The sequence below is a fragment of the Callithrix jacchus genome, chromosome 4 (assembly GCF_049354715.1).
Source record: "Callithrix jacchus isolate 240 chromosome 4, calJac240_pri, whole genome shotgun sequence".
NCBI lineage: Eukaryota > Metazoa > Chordata > Mammalia > Primates > Cebidae > Callithrix > Callithrix jacchus.
The window spans coordinates 134,648,598-134,667,180 of NC_133505.1; the positions used below are offsets into that span (position 1 = coordinate 134,648,598).

Sequence of the window (18,583 nt, forward strand, 5' to 3'; positions counted from 1 at the left end):
CTGATTCAGTAGGTCTGGGAGGGACCTGACAATGTGCATTTCTGGACAGTTCCCAGATGATGCTGATGACGATAGTCTGGGGGTCACACTTTTTACATTAGTATTGGCAGTGGGATGATGAAACCAGAAGGCTCAGGTGTATATTGATGTTTAAGCCAAATATTAAACATAAGGATAAAACCTCATCAGGAAGAGAAAGGACGAACTAGAATTCTGAGAGAGGAAACAATATTTGAAGGGAACAATATATGAAAGGACATGTGTTTTAACAGCTATAAGCCATTGGCTGTGCTGCAAACTTTGGGTTACTGGGGAAAAGTGGAGGATGGGAGAAGTCATGCAAAGAAGGACCCTGAATGCCAACACCAAGTGGATGTTTAGATTTCATCCTGCTGATTATAAGATGTGAGATTTTGAAAATATTTAAGATGGAAACATCTGTGGTAGAAAGATAGATATAGAAATACAGTGAAGAGGCTGGGCATGGTGGCACACACCTATAATCCCACCACTTTGGGAGGCCAAGGTGGACAGCTCATGAGGTCAGGAGATTGAGACCATCCTGGCCCACATGGTGAAACCTCATCTCTACTAAAAACACAAAAATTAGCTGGGCATGGTGGTACAGGCCTGTAGTCCCAGCTACTCAGGAGGCTGAGGCAGGACAATTGATTGAACCCAGGAGGCAGAGGTTGCAGTGAACCAAGATTGCGCCACTGCACTCCAGCCTGGTGAGAGTCAGACTCTGTCTAAAAAATAAAACAAAACAAAAAACAGTAAAAAGAGTAAAGATGAGTAAGTCTGAAAGTAGGGGTACCACTTAGAAAGATATTTCAATAATTTATTTAAAATACTGTCCAGATGGAAGAAAAAGAGCAGTGACATTAGAAGGAGCTAATTATTATCTGAGAGTTTTTAGGAAGCAGAAACAACAAATATTAATTCAATACATACACAATATGTAGTTGAATGTGTGTACATGTGTATGTGTATGTATGTGTGTATATAAATAATTCCTCTAACCATTATGTTTCCAATAACTTGATTTCATTGTTATTTAAATTATTTTTAAAAATGCTGGGGAATATAATTACTGGCCTCAGGGAATAATTAACAATAAATTATGTGAAAAGCTCAAGTAATGCTGAGAACCACACTACCCATAAATTTTATTAATCTTAGATGTGATTAATAATTGTTCTCAACATAAAGTGATTGCAACCAAGTTTTTAAAGTACAATCAAGTACTCATTGCACTTAGGTTAATACAAGTGAAACTGAAGTGAAGTAATTAAAAGAAAAAACTAGATGGAAGTTCTGGTTCTTTCTATATACTTTCTGAGTTCAACACACTATCTGAGCCTTGAGATACACACACACACACACACACACACACACACACACACACTGCTCTCAAAAATTTACATTTGTTCAATGTTCTCAGTTTTATAAGTTTATGTAAATTTTGTAGCTGCCTCTCCTGAAAGATCTTACTACTAATTCCAGAGGGTAGAAAACCTGTCTCAGTACATCATAAAACATCACAAAGTCTTATTTTCTGGTGAAGTGATTCAATAAATATTTTAAATCATGATTTGTAATTGTTCTCAGGAAAGAAAATTGCAATTTTAAAACATTATTATTTTATAATATAATAAATGATACTTTAAAATTACTTTTTATTGGAATATTAAGATAAATGCTACTCCAAGCAATTATAGCTCATAATGGAATAGCTAATTTTATTTATGATATAAATTTTTAAAGTTTGTATTATATCGAACACATTTGCAAATAACATTTTTGACTCAAATTTGGAGAGTACATATCTTCCTTTTGATTCAAATGGTATAGATTTAGAAAAATGAAAGAAATTTTTATGGGTATTAATGATGTATCATTACTATTTGCCATGTAGAACTACAATAAAAATGAAAAAAAATCAACAAAAAGAGTTTACAAAGTCAAAATTAGTGCTTTATTATATTGTGTGGCTGACCTTTAAATAATTTTTGTTTCAAATTTAACTCTTCAGCTACATATAGAGTATGTATTTATTTTAGTAAGAAAAGATATTATATAAACTTTAGTAGATTTAGGGCACATTACAATGCTAATTCCTTGCAAAAATTTAATCAGGTTTAATTGATGATCTGACTGAAGGAGAAATAAGATCTGTAAATAATCTAGTCAAATATAAACTATGACTGTGAATCCAATGGAATGTAAAATTTAATTTATCAACCTAAAATTCTCCTGCATGTTCCCATTCTGAAACTTATATATATTTATGTAAGATTTCTAAGTACAAAAGAAAAGCCCATATTTGTTTAAAATCATCATAATGTCAGGGAAAAAGAAACAGAAACAAGGTACATAGTACTATAATATCCTCACCTCTCTCAGTTTTCATAGAATTGAAGAGTGTTACAGACTTGGCTGGGTTGGGCTTTTGCCTAAGTGAATTTTGTAGCTGATTTGTCTTTGACTCAGACAACTGAAATTTTATCCCTAGGGAAAGGATCTTCTACCATTTTTTGATAACATTCATTTATGGTAAAGGCCTGATACCATAATAATTATCAACTCCTCAAAAGTATTGTAAGGTCTGTTAGCATTTGTAATCAATGTTGAAAGATTTCTAATAAAGATATAGTATAATTTTTTTAAGACCACTGTCAATCAAAAGTGACTATTTGAGATGTGTTTTGGTTTGGACATATAATGCATATTCAAATAATTCTTTAAAGTACCTTCAATTATGCATAACTCTATTAAAGCTTCAGTAAGCAAGATGAACCACACTTGGTTTATATGTGATTCTCCAGGATGTGCCATTAGAAACCAGTGGCATAGTCAATCCTATTTGTATTTTATTCATTTGCATACCTGAGATATTAGTGGTGACATTGATGGCCGTGGCTGGCCCGAAGCCTTTGACTGTGCTGGCCCTTATGAAAAACTGGTATGTGGTTCCAGGGTGGAGATGCATGAAGACATGGTGCGTACTGTTCCACAAATTTGATACAGTCTGGGGAGGTCCAGCCACCGGAACTGCAGGATCAAATGACCTTATACTGCTATAGCTGATCTGTTTTAAGAAATACATTTATTACATATCTGGTATCCATCATAAGAAACTGTAAATAAACTCTTTTAAATAAGGTAGTATGCAAGGGCATCCATGTGGAGTCAATGGTAATTTTTTTCTTCTTTTCTTTCTCATGTTGATATTGTTATTTCTCTTATTCTGATGTTCTATCTATATATCAATCAATCAATCATCTACTTATCTACAGATACACCTGGAGATATATCTGACCAAACCAATATACATCTATTTTTATCCATCAAAAAAACCCCACAATAAATTATGTATACATAAAAAATCATATATCTACATACTTTAACTCATATGAAACACAGAAAGTATTTAATAAATGTTTATTGTTAACATATTCTATACTTTGTTCAAGTTACATAACAAATTTCATGTAAATATTATTCAAATATGTGAACACAGTTGCAAGATATAACATTGCACTAGTGATCCCATTTCCGTAATCCTCTCTGTAGCCATTAGAAATTTAAGCATTTATGCTCTAATCAATGCTGACTATGTAGGAACAGAACTACACAAATTAAATTTGTGTAATTTAAATGATTCTTTCATTTCTTCTATTTAGTTTTTTATATTTGAAAAGATAATGATTTATATTCAAAGTTGAAATGAAGCTCCGGAAAAGTCGGCTTTATAATCTATTTTGCTTTTTGGGTGTTATTCCTTAGTCTTAAACAACTGAAATTCAATAACTTCTCCTAAATCACAGTAGAATTAGAGTTTCTTAATTTTATAAAAAGGAAAATGAGGGTTTTTAACATGTGATTATTTATTACTACAACCATCATAAATCTGATAAGGACTATCCTGCTTTCTTAAATCAACAAAACAGCAACAGAAAACATGCATTGACTTTAAGAATTTGAAAATTCTAGATGCCCTACAAAATATTTATTTTGATGCTTAATTTTGGAATCAAAGAATTTGTAAATTAAAACAAAGGAGAATAATGATTTTAATCCCCTAATCCTCACTTACTTCTTTTTCATTATTTCCCTCTAACTTTTCCTTTTTTTCTCCCTTTTATTCCTTCAATCCACATTTCAATTAACTTCCTTGTTCTCCCAATACCTCATATTGAGTGATGATTCCATTTGGATCCAAAGGTTCTTTCCAGTTCAGGAAGATCTTATTTTCAAAGGATGTTCCTTGAAGAGATTTTACTGGTACGGGACCAGGCACTACAAAACACATGAATTTTTTTGTTATGAAAATGCTTACATTAGAAACAGAAAAAATAAATCAGACAAGCTAGATAAATAAGATTAAAAATAAATAAAAATAAAAAGAAAAATGTATCCTTAAAAACAAAATAAACTATATGACTAGTTATCTGATTTTACTTTGATTTATGGGAATTTAAGCAAGGTTCTAAAGCAGAAAATGTAGAAATGCAAAGTTATTTATATTCAAAAGATATTCTATCACCTTAGAGAGCTGCACAAATTAGGTATTCTAGTTTTCTCTGTTGTATACCTCTAATAACATGAAGATCTTATTTGTAATTTGTTTCAAGAACAGAGCAGTATTTCCCTGAAAGATTTTTTTGAAGATTATGCTAATCCCCCGAAGAGTCTCCATAAACAAAGTTGATAAAATAAGGAATTACAATAATAATTAACACTCTTTGGTCTAGAAAGCTGAATCACATAGCAATGAATTGAAATATCCATTAGTAGCCAACCTGACTTTTATAGCTATACTTATTAAATATTCTGTAATTTTTAAAAAGGCAGTGTTGATTATTACAGTATTCAAAGAGTTATTACAGATGAATAGGTTCAAATGTCACTGCTTCCACCTTTTAAAGGAAATTCACTTTTTCAAAGCCAAAAGAATCAAACTAGTTTATAATGGCAGACTTGTTTAGAACTCAACAATCTGCACAACTACTTTTGAACTGTCCCCAGCTATAACCATATTTAAGAGCCTTCACTTCAGTCCTTATTTGTAAATGTCATATAACTGGCAATACCCAATGGCGACAATGAATGATGCATCAGCTTCTATTGCCAAAATACCAGATATAAATCTTTCGCTATTGTGCATTTTCCTTTTACATATTTTATTTAAATACTTAGCTGCTATTTATTCACATGAATATCCAATTTCTAGTTCTGGTAATGTCTTAAAATATACATTATCTACCCCACTTGGCTCAAAAATGTGTTTCTTTTTGAAAATATCAACTGAATATTGGGCAAGCATAGTTTTTAATTAATGTTTTCCCTTAATCTAACGTTTCAGTGAACTTGACACATGACATTATCTAGAAATGTAGTTTCAAAGTATATAGCAATTTTGTGAGGACTGAAATAAATTAAAAATCACTGGATCAAAGGAAATGCATTGCATCGTGGCTAGGAGCATCAAGAAATTCTGAATGATATGTCATGAGAGTAAGCTTTATTTCAATCTACAAAGAGAATGTGAATGATATTATGACCTCTGAGACAGGCAACATAATTTGACACATTAAGGAAAAAAACCCACAGTAAACAGAAAAGATGCCAGCACTAAACTTCAGAGGATATGTTCAACCATTGTCAGCTGAAGACTCAGAGAGAAGTTAACTGAAGGCATCTGCTCCCTCTCTTCTCCATAGTATCAGCAAGGCTGTGCAGCTGATCCAGGCAGGGGCCACTCAGAGCCCCTCTGCACATCTGTGGCAACTACTGAGGCTGCCATGGGCATTGGTTTGTTTTGCAAGAGTACCTGTTGTTCTATTACATACAGATGACATACACTTATGATTATATTGAAGGAAATGATATTTCTTCTTCCTTACATAGCTCTCATAGAAGGTGGCTAATGGGAGGAGGAGGGAAGAAAATATCTAATTTAATGAGTAAATGCTGATTTGATGGCATTATAATGACAAAAACTCCCTATGTTTACCTAACACAAAGTAGTCTACAAATACTATAAAATGGAATGGATTTATTTTATTAAACATCATTTAATAATAGGGATGGTTTAAAATATTTGTATAATTCTGCATTGAAATAGGGGTAGAATTGGAAAGTACCTTCACTAGAATTTTTGTATTTCTATGCTCTTATATTTTTTCTATTTTGATGATAGAATTCACTGTGAGTACCTATAGGTTGCATTTGTAAGAGAAAAAGTTTGTGGGAAAGTTGTGGACAAGAGAGTGCCATACTATTTGTCGTGTACTTTGATGAGCAGAGTAGATGAGAAAAGGAACTACACTCAGATGAACTAAAAAACACACACAAACAAAGGTGAGGTGAGGTGTGGGCAAAACCCAATTACATTCAATCACTTTCTACATTTGAAGGAAGATCGTGCATACATTATAGACAGAAAATGTCTCTATGTACCTATGATTTGTGTAAATACTATATAAAGTTACTAAAACCATTATCATGGCAGTCTATAGATTGTAGGGAATGTCACTTCACATTTCCACATCAACAACTTTTAATGGAAAAGGAATGCTGACTTTTTTCCCCTGCTTGATATTTATATGACAGCTGTTCCAGCTACTTTTTTTTTGAAAGTCCTTTAAAATATAACTCTCAAAATGGAAAAGAGGGAAAATAAAATATGGGTGGGACAAGATTATGTTACATGAAGCATTATAGACTTTAAAATGTAATAAATGTTCATTTAAAAATAGTTTTGTAGTCTCAAAAAATGTCCCCAAACCAGGCTTTTCTGCTGAGCTAACTTCATAATATTGATTTTTATGAATGCTGGCATAAAAAATGAAAATAAAACCTCATACAGAAAATTCTGCTCAAGCATTAAAAAATGTATGCAATAAATTACATACAAATTCTACCTTAGGGTTCTGGTGAGAAATGGTTCTAGCTTTGCTCTCATGATTTATGGATGTTCCCAGAATTCTTTTTAGAACATTATGTCTTTCTATTAGGTGGTTGATAATTTATTCTTTTTCTATGTATATAGGGCAGCAACAATTTAGTAATACTGACTTAATCAGATCATCATAATCCATCAATCTCTGCAACAAAAGATTATGATTTAGGTATTCTTTCCCACCTCAGAAACATTAAGACACAACAAGTTTCTATGTAGAAAGTGAAGCTCATGTGCCGATATGAAGACTTATGAGTTACTTGTAAATACTTCATGGAAGAGTTTACATATCAGTCATTAAATATTATATATATAACAAAAAGAAAAAAATTACCCTCATAGTAGAAGGGATTAGTTTGTGACAATACTATGAAATAATAATATAAAACAATATCATTAAAATAGGTAAAAATTCTTCAAAGCAGAGATTAAAATAAAACTAGGAGTGAAAATAATATAAAAATTAGAATTTATAATATATTGAAAAATAATGTCATTTTATTTTTACAAAACTATTTTAAATAAAATAAATAGCACAGTCATGAGTTTGATCAATGTAGGGCATAATTTAAAATTTCAAAGCAATTCATTCCTTATTAGTCTAGTCATATGTATACTGAAAAATGCATTTAAAAATTTAATGCAATTTGAAAAAGATTATATAAGCCTGGCTGCATTCTTTTGTTTGTGGGAAAGAAGGGCAAACTAACAAACCATATCAAAGAATACCTTCAAAATGAATTGTATTACTAGAGAGTGACTGGCTAAAGCAGCACAAAACTCATGTAACGGAGTCTATCATTACCCATTAGGACATGATTCTTTTTAAGTGCAGGCAATAAAACATGTGAATATACTTTTATAACTGAAAACATGGGCTACAAAGTGCCTAGTGTGACACAGATCTTGTAACATCTATCCCATTTTAAAAGAAAAGATAGAGATTTTTGGAGCTTTTGAATCTGTACTTAGACTTCTCATTTTTCTCTTGTTTCTGTGAAACAATTACCCCTAATCATTCTTTCTTGCATAAATATGTGTTGAGTTTTTTGCGTGTGGCAGGGGTGAGATATATGGATGTTTGTATGCTTATAAATTAGAAAAGGGAGTGTTGATTACGTGTTGTTGCTGCTTCAATTAGGTGCCAGTTCAAACACGATAGCTAAGGTAATCATCTCCGGTTACCTCAAACATGACAAAAGTGCATTCATCAAAAATAAATCTTAGGTTTATTTGCAGAAATTTTAGGAACATGAGAATAACTCCATGTATAATTTTTGAACTATAGTCTTTCCTTTAAATTTTGAGTTAAATGTTGTTAAAGGGCTCTGTCTTCCTTTGTTATAACAAAAACAGTAAAGCAAATGAGGGTCATTTTTACTTTTCAGAGTGGGAGAGTTTGAAGTTATAAGTATTTATAGAAACCATGGCATATTAACCTATTTTATGGCAAGCTAATAGTAGGTAGGCACCAAAAGACACACCTGACCTAAAGTTCAGGACTTGAGGGAACTTGGGAATACATGGTTATAAAATATATCCTATTTTCTGAAACCCAAATAAGTAGCCCTACTGTCAAGCTACTTAAGGAGAACTTTAGAAGGGGGCAGAACCTCAGAGATCACTGACTTTAAGCCCTTCATTTAGATGAGAACTGACTCCTAATTTAGCTTTGCCTCAGTCCACCATATGGCATACCTTTTTTATTCCTACATGCCTTTATTCATAAAAGAAAATTTTGAAAGGAAATATCTTACATCAAAAGAGTGCCTTATTGTTCTTATTAGATTATCATTTGTAGATATTTTATATATGTTTTTGTTAAATTAGGAAATATATTCTTATTTAAATTATAATATACTATAGTGTTATAACAGGTATGCGAACATTAAAATACTAACATAAATATTTGTTTCTCCTATTTACAAAGAAGTAACACACAATGAAATTAGACAAAGTACAGTTTAGTTATTTGGATGGCAACAAGATATATAAAGAACAGCTAGCTAATGTCTAATAAAGGCCATTATATTAAAGATATGAATGTTTGCTTTCTTTTATATTTAGACTCACATAAAACCATCTAAAATGAATAGAAAGGGTAAACAGTATAATCTCTGTTGTTTGCAAATGTGAGAAAAATAAAAACAGCTACTATTGATTTATAAAATACAAAAACCTAAAATTTTTTATCAAGTGCATTTTACCAACAGGCAATTGATACAGTGCCATGGATAGTAAACATTATTTTTGAATACTGGATTAAAAAAAAACCTTCATTTAAGTTTTTAGTGTAGTTGCCACTTCCGTATCATTGTATAAGAAAGGACAACAGATGTACATTGCATTTAGTATTTGGATGCTTCTCTGAAGAATATTAGGTTTTATAAAAGGCAAACTTTTTCCAAAGTTAACTTCATTAATAACATTTAGATGATTTCAGAATCCAATTCAGTATTGGACAATCTTAGGAAAATTGTAAGCAATCACATTATTTTTGTTAGAGAATTCCCCCTTTTTAAAAGTATGAGCATACCATCTTCATCAGTTTGAATAATTGTCTCTTCACTCTCCTTCCTTCCCTCTGGATTGGTTAGGATCATCTTGAGGCTGACATTTGTATAAGGTGGCAGATGGTTCACAACATGCTGAGGGGCTTTGGGGTCCATGTCCAAACAGTCTGCCTTACTCTCATTGTGACCACGGAAGTAATGGTAGCAGATAGTGACATTAAAAGTGTGGCAACGTGTAATATTGTAACCCAAGGATTCCCAGTCCACAGCAATCCGTCTTGCCTGTATTTCAGCAATCTTTAATGTCTTTGGGGTTCGCATAGGTTCTGAAAAATAAATCAAAGTTGCAGACAGCTGTCAATTTTATCATGAATAATCTTGGAAAAATTAAACACAAAGTATAATATAGCATATGCAAATCTAGAAAATGTGAAAGTCATGTTTTATTTTCCTTTGCTTTATTTATTCATGATGCTATTCTGGAAGGTTTTAATCAGGGACTAAGTTTTAACAACAGGACAAGAAATGAAATATAAAATGTCAACAACTCACAGTACTCAGGAACCTGGCAGAAAAATAAAAACTGGAAAATGTAGCCACAATGCCTTTATAGTTGTTGCTGTTATTACTGCCCATTTCTCTGCCTTTCTTTTGTCTTTATTGAGCAAGTGAATTAGCTAATATATCAAAATGGGTAAGAGTCAACACATTCTACTCTGTGATTTATCACGTCACTAAGCTATGCTGTATACTAATTATTCTAATTGAACACTATACTACTATTTACAAAAAATGACACAGATATTAATTAACATTAATTATTTACATAATGATGTTGTTCATCAAAGCAAAAAACAATGGAGAAAAATTACAACAACATATGTAGATATTCACATTGTCTTCTTTCCTTATTGCTCTCTTTCTGTCTTTTTCTAGAAAACACTCAGGTCTGACAATCCATTCACTGTCACCCAAACCAAATTGGGAGGTGAATTTTCCATTCAACGGGAAAATATTGGCAGAACTAAACACTCCAAAGACTAGAATCCAACCTTCACTGCTTCCCAAGTCCATTCTCTCCTCATTCAAGACTAACTTTAATCATCTAACTTAATCAACATAATTACTCTATGAAAGTCATGACCATGGCAATATTTACACAGTAAAGAAACTAATACAAAACAAAAACTCTAATTCATTGATCTGACAAAAAGAAAAAAGTCATGGCATTTCTGATGCCCCCCCTTAACTCACTAAAGATCATCAAACCCTTGCTAAATGGAAATCAGTAGGGAAAGTAATACAAAAAAGTCTGACTTGAGTGTTTTCATAAATTATTTTTACAGTTCTGTAAAAATAATAAGCATGCTACACAGATGGCAAGCCCAAACTGGGATTCTAGTTCAATGTATTTAATGTGCTGTCTGAAATGAACTCTGGTGGCCATTTAATTTAAAATCTTAGAATTACAAAAATCTATGCATATGCAAATTAGTCTTCCATAGAATCTAATGCTTAGGTTTTAAATGCTATTTGTCAGTCTTATGACTATCCATAGTATCCAGCCTCACTACTTTACCACTTTTTATTTCAAATGTTACCTGAAGCCCACAGGCTAGAAGAAAGATGTGGCTTTCTAATTATTTAAAAAATCGTTTTATATGTTTAGCTCTATGCTAAGATTTTCCCCACCAGACACAAGAGTGAAGGGATACTTTGTCAGTTTCGTCTAGTTAGGCTGAAAACACAGTCTTTGGTATGCCTGCCCACCAGCTAACCAGGCAATGAGAACTAGGATCACCCTAAAAATTCCCAGGTACTCTGTGATTTTGCTGCCTGCTAGGTAGCAACTAGATACTATTTAGTAGCCATGGTAAGATTCAGCCATACCTTGTTCTAAAATTATATAGAATGAGAAAGTAAGATTTCCCATGAAAATACCTAGAGTATAAAAACAAACAATGACCACACAGCAATGAGAGAAAACACCATAAATATTTAATTCCCTAGTTTTTAAATTTTTTATTTCTTTAGGTCTAGCTCTCTTATACACTTGTTTTAACACACCCTTGATTTTGAATCTGACATTTTCTCCTTTTGTAAATTTCTCTATTTCTAAGTCATCACTCTCTCTCACCAGGTGTTTTTATTTTGTCTATTTAGTCTGCACTCACTCTGCATTTTAATACTATTTTCAAAAGATATCTAGACATCTTACACACTATAAAGAAGACAGAGTAATTCTGCATCCCCAATTCTTAAATATCTAAGAGTGGGCAAATGATTTATTTATTTTCTATTATGCAGAAAATGCATAGGATTTACTGTGAATGAGAATTTTATTTTGGTGTATTTAAATGCTGCTTACTTTGGCACTCGTATTAAAAATTCATTTAAAATTGGGAAACAGTAGCTTTATTAGTCCTACACAATGTATATAAAGTGCAATCATAATTTCAGTGACCAATACATTATTAACTGATATAGAAAAACAAGGAGTTGTGGAAAGAAACAGCTTTCTAAGAATCAACAAAGTCAATATGTTATTTGAAACTGACATTTTTTCCCACAGTTTGAATGTATGCTTTAAAGTGCCCCATTGTTGATAAAATAGTGACTTGACATAATTTTGCTCTCACCTTAGGATAGTATTCAGAAACATATACACAACCAAAGTACATACACAGGATTAAAAATCAAAACTTGATTCGTTTGAGCTGCATTGAATTAATAACTCAGAGGAAATCACTTTGTAACTGCATTTTTTTCTTAATTGGCATGTACCTTAAGTTTCTTCAGTTTTTATTGAGGTGGGAACTTCTCAGGGTTGTGTGTATTCATACATACATACAAATATACACATATACATCACATACATATATATCTATATGTGTGTATGCTATTCAAAGCAAATTTTCTCAAAGAATCAAACAATAAAATTGCCTAAATTGTTTACCTTAACCCATTATTTTTCATGCCTAACAAATAACTGCATTGTATTTCTGAGGTATGAATACATAAATAAAAATAATTACTTGAATTGCTATAGAATAACTGAAAGTAGAAAGACATTGTTTGGAAACCACTGATATTTACAAACTGGCCATAAGGGCTATTTTAAATATTAAATAATTTCAAGATATGACCTAGCTGGGTCAGTCACTCATAGAGGTACTGCAGCAAATTGTATTTATAACAGCATAAAAAACCATAATGGTGGTAAAACAATGGAGAACACATTTATGAATGCATTATCTGTAAATTGTTTTGGAAACTGCTACATGTTCTTTCTTCTCAATTTTTTGACTTCCTTTTTTGAAATCTTTATTGGGTATCCCATATATTATAATTTTATATAACATTTCTTTTTTTTTTTTGCATTTCTAGTAAAAAGAAAGAATTGAAAAGCGTTGTAGGGTAAAATTTTATCAGAAACTTTGAAAGAAACAAAGTAATGTTGGGCATGGTGGCTCACACCTGTAATCCCAGCACTTTGGGAAGCCAAGGTGGGTGAACTGCTTGAGCTCAGAGTTTGAGACCAGCCTGAACAACATGGTAAAACCTTGTCTCTACTAACAATACAAAAAATTAGCTAGGTTGGTGGTGCACGCCTGTAGTCCCAGTTACTTGGGAGGGTGAGGCAGAAGAATCACTTGAACCCTGGAGGCAGAGGTTGCAGTGAGCTGAGACTGCACCACTGCAATCCAGGCTGGGAGACAAAGCAAGACTCCCTTTCAAAAAGAAAAAAAGAAAAAGAAACACAGTAATTGAGTGACCTTCATGCAATGAGTGGTTATATTTAAATGTTTAGTTCAAGTCATCCATCTATAATGAAACATAAAGAGATTTTATTATTATATCTGGTATATTATCCTAAGTATTCTGGAAGGTACTAAAGTGAATAAAGTATAATATCTGACCCCAAGGAGCTTCCATTTGTTTATTCAAGATGATAAGCTAAGAAAAAAAGATAAACAATATGTATAAGTGCCATATAAGTAGAAATAAAATGCTATAGGAATTCAAGAGGGAGAGAGAACTTCCACCATTCAAATGGAGGAGATATTTGTGTTAGGTTTCAATGGATAGAAGCAAGATCTTTAGACCTCATTTGGCTAAATGATATAAAAAATGAAAGGAATGAGATGAGTAAAAATGTAGAATACACTGGAGAAAATCTGTAATCTCGTTTGGTTGCTATAAAAGTATCATACAGGAAATAATGTAGGAAAAATTGGTTGGGAAAAGGCTCTGTAAACTGGATGTCATGGTAAGAGGTTGAACTTACTTAATGGGCCATGAGAAGTCACTGAGTGTTTCTGAGCAGGAGGTTAACATAGTAAAATAACATTAACAAGATTAATTTGAAGCCTATCTCTACTGAATGTAAAGAAATCAAAAGAATTCAATGTGTTAGCGGAGAGGCTGGGGCTAAGCAAGGAGGGGGAAAGCAGGCATACGCAGGATGGGGGCTACTGATGTGGAAGGACAACTGAAAAACTTGGTAGTCACTTGGATTTGAGTTATGTGGATGGATATAATACAGCTAATGTGTTCATTCCAAATGATGAAGAAAATTAAGGTACTCTTAAATGAACAGAGAAGTTCAAGAAGAGACACATTTTGGGGGGTAAAATGATTCAATACTTTCTTACTATTTATTTATTGCTTTCTGTTGGCCAAAAAGTATACTAGAAACTAAGGAGGCAAAGATCAATTTGATAGTGTCCTTGGCTGGGAAGCAAGGTATACAAGCAATACTTGAACTGATTTCTGTGTTTTAGATAACTTGGGGAGCATTAGGAATTAAAAGAGGTCTAAGTGGAGGCATAAATTCACCTTAATCAGGAGTTGGGGACTCCCAATCATTCCAGAGATAAGAGGAAGAAGGAGAGAGAAGGTAACAGATAAGGAGAGGGTGAGAGAAAAAAGAGAATAAGAAGAAGGAGAGGGCAAAGGAGAAATGGAGAGAAGAGGATGATCCGAGAGAGAGGGAAAAAGAGAGAAACAGAACAGAGACAGAGACAAGAGCATGTGCTAGTGAGCATGGCAGGGAGCAGGTGAGCTCAAAGGGAAGATGGTGTTAAGCACATATCATGTTACAAATTCATTCACAAGAGAGGACAAAGAGAATTACATAAAACTTAGTGTCTGCCCCATTTTTCAGATTAAAATAAAAAAAGAATTGTAATGAAAGCAAGCTGACTTTTCTAAAAAGACTCATTAAATCAAAAGCAGAGGTCAGTACCAGAAAGAAATCAGACCTCATCACAAAAAAATATTAAGTGTTTGAGGTGATGGATATGTTAAGTAGCTTGGCTTCAGTATTTATACGTTATAACACACTTTGGATATTATACACTTACACATTTATAAATTGTCAACTTATAACTTTAAAATAGAAATACCATGATGTCACTTTCTCAGGTCATTCTACATTTATTTTTTTGAAATTTGTGTTCAGTGTACTCAAGCTTGTCCAACCTGCCTTATTTTGTTGTTGTTGTTGTTCTGTTCTGTTTTGCTTTAGTCTTTTAGCAGCCTGAAGCCATGTTGTTTAGTTTCTATTTATAGTGATTAGTGGAAAAGAGGGATGAGGAAAGGGTTTACTGGCCCAACCAGAAACATAAACTAGAAAGCTATCACATGACTCTTTTGTTTCCCTTGGACCCCCCCCCCCCCGCCCCATCAATCAGGAAGTTCAGACTGGGTAAAAGCATGACATTGGACAGAGGGAGGAATTAATAAGGCTGGAGGTCTTGTATGTTTTGATATACTTGTGGAACAAAGTGGGGTAGAGGGTGGGAGTGCAGACAGAACACTGAGAAGCTGGTAAAAGGAATGGAACTAGAAGTAAAATCTAGTCCTCTTCCCATTCTTCTCTTTAGCTGATGAATCTTGACTTATTTTACTATGCACTCTTATCTACAACCGAAAGGCATAAAGCTCTTTTCCATTATTTCATTTCCAGTAAGCCCAAGGAAAACAGTTACCTATTAAATTAAAAATACATACGGGCCATAGGAACTGCCAACATCACCTGGTTTTCTTTATCTTCCTTGTTGACCAGCAAGGTTTACTAACCTTTCCTACTTCTTTTTTGCTTTGATTGTCCACCTAATTCTTAATTGTTACAGTGAGAAAGGCTACATGAAATCAAGATGAAATATAAATAAATGGAAGAAAATTTATATATTAAATCTTTGACCAGTATTACATAATTAGCAGGTAAATAAAGAAGTAACATATCACTGCCCTCAGTTAAATTCTAAATAGATCAGTTATGGTATTTATGCCTGTAATAATTTGTGTGTTAAATGTTTAACCCAACTTGATAGGATAAAATGAAGAACTTAATAATTCTCTCAAGGTTAATAAAAGTGAAGACAACATGAACAAATGAGCAACGTGAACAAACAGAACCTGTCGACTCTGAGTCACCTCTCAAGAACAAGATGATTTAATATGCAGTTCTAAATAACAGATAAAGGAAATTTAATTTTGTTTTTGGTATCTTCTAAACAACTCCGGACATGACAGGTCAATATCCCTGTTTATTGTAGTGATAATCTCTAGTTATTCTGAAAAAGTTGTGAAAACAAAAGCTTTAGCATCGATAAAAGAATGGAAGGCAGGGATTATATTTCCCTAGGATCAGTTCTTAATGATAAAACTTATTATGCAGCTGTCATTCAGAGAAAAACAGAAGATGTCCCAAAGCTCGTGCCAAGGGGAAAAAAAAAGAAAGATCTTGTCAAAGATGTACACAAACTAAGAACACTGAAGCATGACAGGAGCTTCGTGCTCCTGGCTGCCTTTTCATCAGAAGTCTTAGAAGCTGACTGCAAAATACAACTTTCATTCCATTTATCAAAACAAATACAAGAAAAGTGAATTTTCTGACTGCCGGAGAAAATATTTGTTAGTGTAAATAAAAAATAATTGAGATGAAATTTCTGGACAAAGGTGAAATAAAAAAGAATAAAAATAAAAGCAAAGAAAACAGTGCTGCACCTTGGGGAAGGAAAAACTTAAGGTCTTTGAAAGAGATTGTCTTTTACTCTTATTTTTAGGTGCTTTGTAATTTTTATTCTTTTCCCCATGGTAAGGGTTGCGGATAATCAAGGTTTTACATTTTACATCTTTTCAGTGTTACAGCATCATTAGTCTTGCCAAAAAGATTTCATCTCTGCTCCCCTGGGTCAAATTGAGTTAATGATAAGTCGGTGAGATGACTTGATTAGTACTGTAACATGAGGGAGCCTCAGGTCCAGGAATAATCACAAGCCAACTGTCAGCTATTTAGGCTTTCTGGCTGTGTTGCTGAAATGACATGCTTGGACTCGAGGGATATAAAGCAACAGAGGGCGGATGGCTCACTCAGCTCTCCTGCAGAATCACAGTAACATTTACCCAGTGCCATCAGAACCACACTGAGCACATCATCAATTTAAAACAAAACAAGTCATCACCACTGCTCTCAAGAGTCTTACTGAAGTTTATCAGATAATTCTAATAAAATTAACTCTTGGATCCTCTCTGCATTAATGCCAAACACACTGTTTATTTTAAAGGACAGTACTACCAAAATGACATGGAAAAAAGGCAAAGATAATTTTTTTACCAATAGATAGATAAATCCCACTAAATGTCTTATCATGAGAACTAATTCCCAAAATGTGGGTGGCTGAAAATTTGGGGACCCTTTAATATTTTTCACTTACATTTATTGGCAATGTTATTAGACTATTGAAAATTATGCAACTACAATCAATGAATCTACTTTGATTCATCTCTGATATTGCATATCACATTTACGTGTTATTTAAAAAAAGCTTAAAAAATAAAACCTTTTTCTTTTTCTTTTCTGATTTGATGTAAGTTTTTTTTTTTTTAATTTTTCATTGGATTTTAGGTTTTGGGGTACATGAGCAGAGCATGCAAGACAGTTGCGTAGGTACACACATAATAAAACCTTTTTCTATAGGTAACTGTCTAGACTTGGAGGAAACATAAAAAATACATTTTCTTAATTTATAGAATAAAATAAGAAAAGAATAATCTACTTCTGTAGGATCAAGCTTTATTTTTCATAAAATATTTTAGCAACAGTACAAATCATAAACATGAATAGGTAGAGTGACTTTTGTACAACCCTAAAAAATGCAATATGGAAAACACTGCTTCATAATATGCAGTGTAGAAAGTAAGGTGGCTTCAGAGGAGCTGTACATAGCAATGACAAAATTCTAACGGGGATTTTCAAAGTCTTCTTCATCTCTAAAGGAAGATGAATTACCTCTTACTTGGGTTGTTCTGAAACTGAGGTAAATATTTTGCATGCCAAGTACACTGGTTGATCCATAGCATATGGTTGGAGTTTTTTATTTTCTGAACCATAAAGTAGGTAGTTTCAATACATTTCAAGCTTAAGAGCTAATGAACATGAAACCTAAAAACCCAGTTCTCTGTAGCAGTTGAAATAACTCTAATTACTTATTTCTTCTTGTAGTCACATTGTTAGCCATGTGACTTTGCAATTGCTCACCCCGAATGGGGTCTGCTTCCCATGCTTTAATTTTGGCCTCACTGTGTAACTTGCTTTAGTCAGCAGAATAAGGCAAAAGTGTGGGTGTACTAGTTGTCAACCTATGTCTCAAAAAGTCCTGTGCTCTCCTGCTTGCTCATATCTCTTTAAGAATATGAAGTACATGTGGAACAGAGATGAGTTACCCCAGTCATACCAGCAGAAGCCAATCTATATCGGCCAACAACCAGTCCATCAGTGGATGTGTAAGCCAGCCAAGGACATCAGAGGCTACCAGCCAACCATCCTATAAGTATAATCAATGCATACTTGCTCTGTGCCACTGATGAGAGTTTGTGGTTAGTTGTTACTCAGCATTTTGACACAGGCATTATTTCTAAAACCTTCATTTGGTAAAATACCTTAATATTTATGTGAAGATTCTATCAGCGATATCTACAATACAGTAGTACAGTAATTTAAGAATTGCATTGATCTACTAATTTGTTGAGCTGAACTTAAACAGTATTCTGTTTTTAAAAACAGAAAACACTTACTAAGTGCTTAAATGTCCCA

At 33.0% G+C, this 18,583-nt stretch overlaps 1 protein-coding gene across 17 annotated transcripts in view; it reads right to left on the reverse strand.

The window, feature by feature from the left end:
* Positions 1–18,583, reverse strand: part of PTPRK (protein tyrosine phosphatase receptor type K) — a 574,046-nt gene that overhangs the window by 122,364 nt on the left and 433,099 nt on the right. For all 17 annotated transcript variants that reach the window (XM_035296658.3, XM_008995016.5, XM_078370080.1 and 14 more), the window contains exons 8-10: positions 9,504–9,806; positions 4,193–4,302; positions 2,890–3,091 (exon numbers count right to left, since the gene is read on the reverse strand). In XM_035296658.3, the coding sequence (XP_035152549.2) occupies positions 2,890–3,091; positions 4,193–4,302; positions 9,504–9,806 (615 nt within the window). The remainder of the gene's footprint in view (positions 1–2,889; positions 3,092–4,192; positions 4,303–9,503; positions 9,807–18,583) is intronic.